Source organism: Drosophila kikkawai, chromosome 2L (genome assembly GCF_030179895.1).
Source record: "Drosophila kikkawai strain 14028-0561.14 chromosome 2L, DkikHiC1v2, whole genome shotgun sequence".
In the NCBI taxonomy this organism is placed as follows: Eukaryota; Metazoa; Arthropoda; class Insecta; order Diptera; family Drosophilidae; genus Drosophila; species Drosophila kikkawai.
Window position 1 is genome coordinate 20208818 of NC_091728.1, and position 8749 is coordinate 20217566.

The window sequence follows — 8749 nt, forward strand, 5'->3', positions numbered from 1 at the left end:
TTTTTTACCCCACCCGCTATATAATCTAAATAAAAAGCTTCTTAAAGTTGTACAGTTGTTAGTTAATAAGTCTATATTTATTTCGATAATACACCTATTTTTAATACAGTTTGTTTATTTTTGATTGTTTTTATTTGGTTTTGTTGGTACATTCAAATCCATACAATACGCTCTTCTCAAGGGCGCCTCAAACCAGGTTCGTAACGCTTTTCGTTTTCATTCCGTTTTTTTAATAAATTAAGGGAAACAAACAGAATTTTAAAAACAAAACAAACTCGATTCAAATAATTGTTCAGCAATTACGATAATCCTTAGATTTCGGTGTTTTGGTTTCGCTTTCATAAGGGACAACAACTTCAACTACGGAACAATCTGAGGCTGGAGGCTGTGGGAATCCCTTGTGACTATCTACTAATAAGATTAGCATGTGGGTACCGACTGGTTAATAGCTGCGCTATGTGCTTCCACAAAACAACATCAACCGTAACAACGCGATCTTTGGCGTGAGACCACCACTACGTTCAAGTTTTGTTTTTTTTTTTTTTTTGAAAAAAGGGGAAGAGATTTCGTGATGTGTAACGTATACAATGCCCTAGAGCTAAAGTTAAAGAGTGTTCCTACTTGTGTGGGTATGCTTAAGACGACGATAGAGATTTTCTTAGACAACCACGGCCCCAGCCTCGGAGCGGCTAACTGGCAGGTCGGGGCAATTCTTCCAGGTGTCCGACAGGGGGTCATAGCATTCGACAGCATTGATGGTCACTTGTGCTCGGTAAAAGTTGACTTCGCAAGGCTAAAAGAGGAAATATTTATCAGTATTTTACTTTGAATTTGATGAATAATGTCTCACCTGATCCCCGCCAGCCACATAGAGAAGACCATCAGCTGCGGCGACGGCAGGAATGGCTCGCGGCACGTTTAACGCACAAACGGTGGACCACTTGTCCTCGTCGAAACTGTATCGCTCCACGGAGCTGAGAATGTCCTGGCTAATACTGCTGCCACCCACCACATACAAGTAGCGATCCAGGACGGCCACGCCCATTTGGCAACGGGCCGTTTGCATGCGGGCCAATTCAGTCCACTCTTTGGTCACGGGATTGTAGCTGCAATTGATGAATATTGTAGAAAATTAAACAAAGTCTAATATCAACTAAATACCTTATTAAATCCGGCAGATGACGCGTTGTTGTGGTGCAGCCACCAACAATGTAAATCAGACCCTCGAAGCTGACCACGCCCATGCTGAATCGAGGCTGCGGCATGCTGCCAATCAATTTCCAGAGATCCTGCTCTGGATCATAGCACTCCATTGAACCGCCAATATCGTCGCCGATCCAACCGCCAACAGCAAACAGATTGCCGCCCATGGTGCAGAGCCCAAACTCGCAGCGGGGCACAATCATTGGGGCAATCGGTTGCCAGACATCGTTTTGCGGATCATAGACCTCACCATTGGCCAGAATCTGGGAGCCGCGCTCGCCGCCCACCACATAAATCTTGCCATTCAGGGCCGATACGCCGGGCAGTATACGGCCCACCTCCATAGGGGCTGTCTCTGTCCACTCGCGTCGGAATATGTCGAACTTGGCCACCGTCTCGAAGATACAATCGGCCGAGTTCCAGGTCCGTGGCGTGTCCCTATGGGATCCGCCAATGATATAGATGTTCTTCTTGGCCAGCTGGCGGGGACAGACCCGCAGTGGCACGAGCTGGCCCCGCTTGGACGCAATGTCCCGGCAGATCGAGCGAAGGGCTATCTTCACGGACATGTCGCGGCAGTCGTCCTTAAGAGCCTTGTCGATCACTTTTACCGGCACCAGCGCCATGCGTACGTGTGATAGGATGTCGAAAACGTAGCAGCGACGCTGCGTAACATCATGCTTGATCCACCGCAGAGCCGCCTGGAATACCTGCGACTCGGAGTCCACACGGAGCAGCTCAGAGTTCAAAAGCTGTGAGAGCAGAGTCTGGGGAGTTTCCAGGAACTCGTCCTCCAAGGTTATCTGTTCAAATGACACGAGAGCATAAAATTCATATATTGAAGGTTTAAAATCCTCAGGAATATAAACTTTCTGCTTGATAAGTTAACTTAATCTTCTGATTTGTAATTTATTAATTATGCGCCCGGCAACAAAGTCGCCAGGCTCAACAAAAAATTGAGTTTAGACTCATTAGAGTGTTCCTCTCCACGGAAATCTTTAGTAAAAGGCGAAAGATTTATTCGACAATTGAAGAGAAACCAGAGTAATTTACCAAACCGAAACCCTCGGTTCCTAATGCATGTTGGGCTTAAACCAGTTGGGAATCATAAGATCACAATGTTGGTTTTACTTTTTTTTTGTTACCTGAGATAAGTCGTTGTAGGAACAGGGGAGAAGTGAAATAAAGGAGTTTGATTGCTTTATTTTTCAAGCAACTATTTGTAATTTAGCTATTTTATGGTAATAAAAGCGTTTAAAAATACATGTCTGAAAATTATTGTAAATGTTCATAAATTTTAAAATAAATTAGTAAATAGCTTTGGACGAATATATTTAATAAAATATTATATTTATGATGTTGTTGTATAACATAATTTTATAATATACTTTTAGGAGAGCAGATTTGGAAACAACAAAGAACGAGCTCCGTAAAGAATATCTTATGATGTATGGTTCAATAGTATCTCAAGTAAGTTATAAATTAATCTCAGAAAAATGCCCTTAATTAACACAAAATTCTATAACTTTTAAAACTTTAAATCTTCCATTATTTAAGATATTATTCAAGCCACGCCACCGTTAGCAAACCTCTCAAGTGCATCTACTTACCGCTGGAAAATTGGCGTGGACAAAGTTCAGTGCACTCTTGGCCAACGACTCGCAGTTGTGCGCCTCCGCGAAGCGTAAAATGCCCAGAGCATTGGAGGCGTGAAGCTCTCGGCAGAGGAACTCGCAACAGCCGTCAACCACCTCGTTTAGCTGCAACATGTCGGCGGCGGCGAGCAGTTCCTGGACATTGGACTGCAACAATGGAGGGGGCTGTGAGTGGCGGAATCTCCAGCCTATGGTTTTGTGTGTGACCTACCTGTGTGATTTCGCAGCGACCCGTGTATATGAAGTCCAGCAGAATGTGCAGTATGTCGCCATCAATGGTGTGCAGCACCACCGACTTCTGCTTGACCTCGTTTAAGCCCAGCTCGGGCCGGAACATGGCCTCAAAGTAGGCACTGGCCGCGCTCAGGACCGCCCTGTGGGCACTGAGGGTCGCCCCGCCGGCCACGATATCCACGTCGCAGAAGCGGGACTGCTCGCGCAGCTGGTTAAGATTGGATAGGACCTTGAACGGATACTGGGCGTTGCAGTAGGAGGGCAGATTTGTGCGTTGGGTGGCCGCCGCCGATCCCGTGGAGTTGAAAAAGTCTGCATCGCTGTTGGTGGGATTCGGATTCGAATTTGCATTCGCGTTCGGATTGGGGTTGCCGTTGCATTGCAAGTTGTTCGCATTGTATTCGTGGTGTATCTGGTAGGTTTTCAGCGGTGGCATGTCGTCTACTTTTGCTGTTGCAGCTTCCTATATATTGGGGATTGCGTCGATAAATGCACTTTTTGGGGGCAGCACCAGCAGCTCAGCCTTCTCACATTCAATTGGATATCTTAATTAAACTTAATTGCTGCCTTTCTCGCACAGCTACAACTTGTGCGCCGTTGTTTTTGTTGTTCTTCGTCAGTTCATTTTTCTCCAATCAGAAGAGACACACACATACGCACATGCACACACCCGAAGCGCAGACTTTCATCAAACCGAATAAGTTGACATTCCGCAAGCAGATCGACTTGGCATCAATGTCTATTGCACCATCAAGATTAACCTAATCCTAGCGTTGGAACATATTTCTTTAAAGGCTAAAAACTGGCATATTTTCCTTGTTTTTTCAATGCACTTTTGTATGTATGAGACCAGCACGCCATCTGGCAACGCTCGACTGTTCGAGATGGCAGTCTGTCCGTTAACTGAACAGCAGTCTGGCAAGTCTGCCGGCAACTTATCGATAACTTTGTTGTTATTTAATTATTTTTAGTTTGGTACATTTTCATTATAACTTTTCAATTATGTTAGTAAGAAAACTGTTGAGTATCCGCTTTGCTCCGGTTGTGCGCCGCTGGGCCAGCACTGATCCTCTCAGCTTGCAAAACACAAAGATGCAAGCATACTTGGAATCCCTGCGCCAGGAATACTACGTCCTTCGGGTGAATGCCGCCGGAAACAGCAAGTTGTACGAACGCCTGGCTCAGTTGGAGGGAGTGGTCACCGCCTTGGAGCAGCGTCGAGTCTTGGAGCGTAATATAACAAGTGCAAAGGACTTGGAGTTGGAGAAGGATGAGGAAATGCGAGAACTGATGCAGGAGGAGAACAAAGTCTATGCCGACCTGTTGGCCAAACAAGAGCACACGCTGCTGCGGGAACTCCTTACGCTGGCCGATGACGAGGCGTATCCTGCTCTCATATTCGGTCTTAATGCCGGAGCCGGTGGACAGGAGGCTATGTTGTTTGCCCAAGAGCTGTACGAGATGTACACCGGCTACTTTGATCACATGGGCTGGGAGTACGAGGAGTTCGCTCGCGAGACCACTGACATTGGGGGCCTGCGCCATGCCAGCCTAATGGTTAGCGGAGATGATGTCTTCAGCTGGCTGCGCTACGAAGCGGGGGTCCATCGGGTGCAGCGAGTTCCTGCCACTGAAAAAAACGGACGCATGCACACAAGCACCGCCTCGATCACCGTGATTCCCCGCCCTGCTGATGTCCAGGTGCATATAGCAGAGAAAGATCTGAAGATCGAAACAAAGCGGGCCAGCGGAGCTGGTGGCCAGCATGTTAATACCACGGACTCGGCGGTACGTATTGTACACCTGCCCAGCGGCTTGGCTGTCGAGGCTCAGTCAGAGCGATCACAGCTGAAGAACCGGGAGCTGGCCATGAAACGTCTGCGGGCACGTCTCGTGCAGCAGCAGTTGGAAAGCGTGGAGGCCAGCAAGTTGGCCACGAAGAAGGCGCAGCAAGGTAGCCTCAATCGCAATGAAAAGATTCGCACCTTTAATTTTGTCCAGGATCGCATCACCGATCACAGGATTCAAGGCGGCACATTGCACAACCTCGAAGGTTTCCTCAAAGGCGGCGAGCAACTGAGCGGGCTTATAGAGAAGCTGCAGCTAGAGCACCGTAAGGACCGACTAAAGGATCTGCTGGAGGCGTGGCAGCCGCCCCAGGAGGCCAGCAATCAAAGCTAGATAGCTTGTTATACGTTATTTGTTTTACGCCAGCGATTAAAATGAAGAATATATTAGAAATAATCGAATTATAGCTAATTGTGGATGTTCCACTTTTAAAGGATACAGTTTCCTAGTAAAAAACTCGCATTTATTTTGGGTTAATTTCTTTGTTTTAATTACTTAATCACTTAATTCAGTAGATTTTACAATCGTTTGGTAGATCAACAAAATTGTGGAGAAAAAAACCTCAGTTTCTTCTCAACCCACTCTCGCCCAATCAGCCGCACTGCCCATGTGCAGGAGGTGCTCCTTAACCGCCGCTTCCAGAATGTCGCGGATCTCCCGACACCCAGCCATGGCCGTCTCAATAACCGTCTCCAAATGATCAATGTGAAATCGTTCGCTCATCTCGATAAATGCAATTTTCTCGGCATTGGGCAAGGCGGCAACAGTTAGCATTGGGCCACCGGAAACCTCCTCGATGTGCGAGATGTCGGTTAGCGGAATGTTCGCCTTGCTCAGGGAGGCTGTGCAGGCGACAATGAATTCGTTCAGGCAGATGCCGGCATCTATAAGCGCCAGGGTGGCCGCGTTGAGAGCCACCGCGTAGTTGGCTCCGTCCGCCTGAAGCACTTCCACATAGATGTCTATCTGGGAGCGGGGATACAGCTCTGATTTAATGGCTGCACTGAGCGACTGCTGAAGGTACATCTTAAATTCGAGGGACTTTCGATCGCCGCGCGGCCGGTTCTTGCGTTCCGCCGTGGAAAACGTGGCCTGGCTGTACTGGCAGTTGATCACCACATCGTTGGACTCCGTCTTTTTGCCCTTGGCCTGGTGCGGCCCGTAAACGGCGGCTAGAACCTTGGTGTTGCCCTGTTCCATGTACGCACTGCCATCGGGCTTTTCGAAAACGCCCAACTTGCACTTGATGTGGCGCAGCTCGTGTGGCCGCCGACCATCTAGGCGCAAGCCCTGTTCACTTAACAGCTCAAAGTGGCTACCCATTGTTTAAAATTATATCAAATATTAAATATAGTGCAGCACGTGTAATGTCGGCGTTTTTGTTTACAATTTTAAACTAGTGTTGTAAACACTGTTCTTCAACACCATCCAAAATATCGATAGCAATATCGATATTTGCGTGCCGGTGCAATCAGCTGTTTACGGCAGCATAAAATATCCTAAAAAAGCCAGATGTTTGGCTATTCACTCGGCCACATTATTTGTCTTAAAAAAAAGAAATAAATATATAAATAGCTTGTGGCTACAAAAAATCGTCTAAAAAATAAGAATTCAGACCCGAAAAGTAAAAAAATAGTGCCAGCCAGCACTACTCGTTCGAGCCATGTCTAAATCCAGTGCAGGTGGGTGTAAAAACTGTGAAATACAGACAAACGGACAACTGACGCCGCCTTGTGCTAAAGAAAACCAAAATAAATCCAAGCACACTTCCGTGAAAATAACTGAAAATAAATGTATTTACCACGATTTGCAGCACGCTGGGTAAAGTTCTTCAATGCTGCTGGCATCCCATCGCCGGCGGCCGCCGGTTATGCTCATGTATTCGTGGAGAATCGCATCCAGGACGACATGCTGCTGGATCTCAACAAGGAGTACTTGCGGGAGATGGGAATCACCCCGATGGGTGACATAATCGCCATTCTCCGCCATTCGAAGAGTGTCTGTGAGCAGAATGCCCGGGACAAGGTTCTGACCCCGGAGCCAGTCCAGCCAGTTGCCTCCAGAGCGGTGGCTTCGCCGGTGGTCAAGTCGCAGGTCGCTTCGGTGGGCGCCAAAGCAAAGGTTTCGCCGCCCGCCAAGCCGGCGAGGCGGGTGCTGCCCGAGCACGAGGGAAAGTACAAAGTGACATTACCCTCCGGAACCACGGAGCGCAGCAAACAGATTTTGGCCAAGCGGGAGAAACGTAAGCGTTAGAGTAGACAGTCCTAAGAAGTAAACAAACCTTATTCGTTGTCTGTTCTTCTTGCAGTTTATTCCGATCGCGTGAGCAGCTCTAAAAAGACGGACATCTTCTCACGCCTAAACGCAAACTCAGGCGAGGACGAGGCCCAGGAGGGCATCGTCTCCAGCTCAGGCGAGAGCAACGTGCGGGTGCACATCACCGGGGCAACAAAGCTGGCGGACACGTCCAGCAACAGTTCTGTATTCGCGCGCCTCGGCGGAAAGCAGTCAACCGACTCGCCTGGCCAGGCCACCCTGACCAAGGAAATTAAATCCATCCTGAAGAACAGTCAGCGATCGGGGCTGGCCGGAGGTGTGACAAAGAACTCGCCCATCGTCAAGGCCAAGAGGGTGGCGCCCGCAGCATCTCTCATGAAGTCGCAGCAGAAGGTTATGCTCGTCCACAAGGTCCCACTAAAAAGGGGCGACGATGAGGACGACAGCATGAATAATGATGAAAGCGATGAGGACAACTACTTTTCCAGTGCTGAGAGCGATGACATCGAAATGGCTGTCAGCGAGAAGATTGTAAAGTTCGCCTCCACGGCGGAGGTTCGAGAAATTGCCCCAGAGCCATCAAACAAATCCAGGCAGGGCAAGAACTTTGCCAATAACATCAAATCAAGGCTGGGAATGGGTGAGTTGTTTCATTAGGCTCGCTTTTTTTTTGACCTACTAATCTGTGGTATCCTCTATTTTAGTATCCAAACTTCACGCCACCAAGAAGACCTACAACTTGAAGGCGTCGCCTACTAAGAAAGCACAGGGTCCCGTAAAGGGCAAAGCCATACGTATGAGAAGCGATGAGTTATTGACTCGCCAGGACACGCTGCCCGTACACAAGCGCCTAGGCAGCAATAACTCAGCTACACCTCCCACCAGGCTTCCACCAGCACCGCACCGCCAGCACCAGCAGCAGCCGCAGCAGCATCGGCGGGAGCCGCACCAGAATAAAAAATATGCACCTCCACGGCGTCATAACAGCATGAATGCTGGTTACAACAAGCCGCGCGGACAATCCAACAGCTCTGTCTTTGACCGCCTGGGCTTTAATAATTCAATGTAAGAAATCTAAGTAAACTGATGTCTCTAATAGTTTGTTTTAAGTTCAATGCCCTTAATTAATTTTGTCAGTAAATCATGTTCGAAATAACTTATTTAAATGGTTTAATGGATTGATGATCGGTTCTAGTGTTTATTGGGTGATAATTATACCTGAACTTAATAAAACCAGACTAGATTGAGCTCATTATAAAATTGTATATCGGAGGGAAAAGGCAGTCTTCAACTTCTTTAGAAACAACAAAACAATTTCAAAATCCTGGCGGCTTGACATCGTTTTTTTTCAGAAAGTTTCCCAACTTTCATTCAAGTTTTTAAAGTTTGTTCCCATTAATGAAATGAATGATCAAGATTTCATTTTTGAATGTTGTATTTATATATTTAAATGTTAGAGATATTTACAATTATTCTAGGACTACGCTAATACGTCTCGCTTCCGTTAATATCGTACAATTTGTCCAGGTGGC

The 8749-nt window shown here is 47.3% G+C and overlaps 4 protein-coding genes and 1 non-coding gene across 5 annotated transcripts; 2 read left to right on the forward strand and 3 right to left on the reverse strand.

The window, feature by feature from the left end:
* Positions 1–497: 497 nt before the first annotated feature.
* On the reverse strand, positions 498–3967 carry LOC108072573 (actin-binding protein IPP). The gene is made up of 5 exons (XM_017163779.3): positions 3070–3967; positions 2814–3005; positions 1162–2006; positions 851–1106; positions 498–793 (listed from the first exon to the last, which is right to left on the reverse strand). The coding sequence occupies exons 1-5, from the start codon at positions 3526–3528 to the stop codon at positions 659–661; spliced, it is 1887 nt and encodes a 628-aa protein (XP_017019268.1). The 5' UTR covers positions 3529–3967; the 3' UTR covers positions 498–658.
* Positions 2127–2251, reverse strand: LOC121502506 (U5 spliceosomal RNA). The gene has a single exon (XR_005991024.1). It is a non-coding gene; the product is annotated as a U5 spliceosomal RNA (small nuclear RNA).
* A 38-nt stretch (positions 3968–4005) lies between the features above and the next one.
* Positions 4006–5417, forward strand: mRF1 (mitochondrial translation release factor 1). The gene has a single exon (XM_017163780.2). It carries the CDS (start codon positions 4095–4097, stop codon positions 5271–5273), a length of 1179 nt encoding a protein of 392 aa, XP_017019269.1. The 5' UTR covers positions 4006–4094; the 3' UTR covers positions 5274–5417.
* On the reverse strand, positions 5403–6339 carry Ski6 (exosome complex component Ski6). Its single transcript, XM_017163781.2, has one exon. The coding sequence runs from the start codon at positions 6261–6263 to the stop codon at positions 5514–5516; it is 750 nt and encodes a 249-aa protein (XP_017019270.1). The 5' UTR covers positions 6264–6339; the 3' UTR covers positions 5403–5513.
* Positions 6340–6462: 123 nt separating this feature from the next.
* LOC108072617 (uncharacterized protein C19orf47) lies at positions 6463–8377 on the forward strand. Its single transcript, XM_017163844.2, has 4 exons — positions 6463–6622; positions 6754–7182; positions 7249–7857; positions 7922–8377. Exons 1-4 carry the CDS (start codon positions 6604–6606, stop codon positions 8284–8286), a joined length of 1422 nt encoding a protein of 473 aa, XP_017019333.1. The 5' UTR covers positions 6463–6603; the 3' UTR covers positions 8287–8377.
* Positions 8378–8749: the final 372 nt, after the last annotated feature.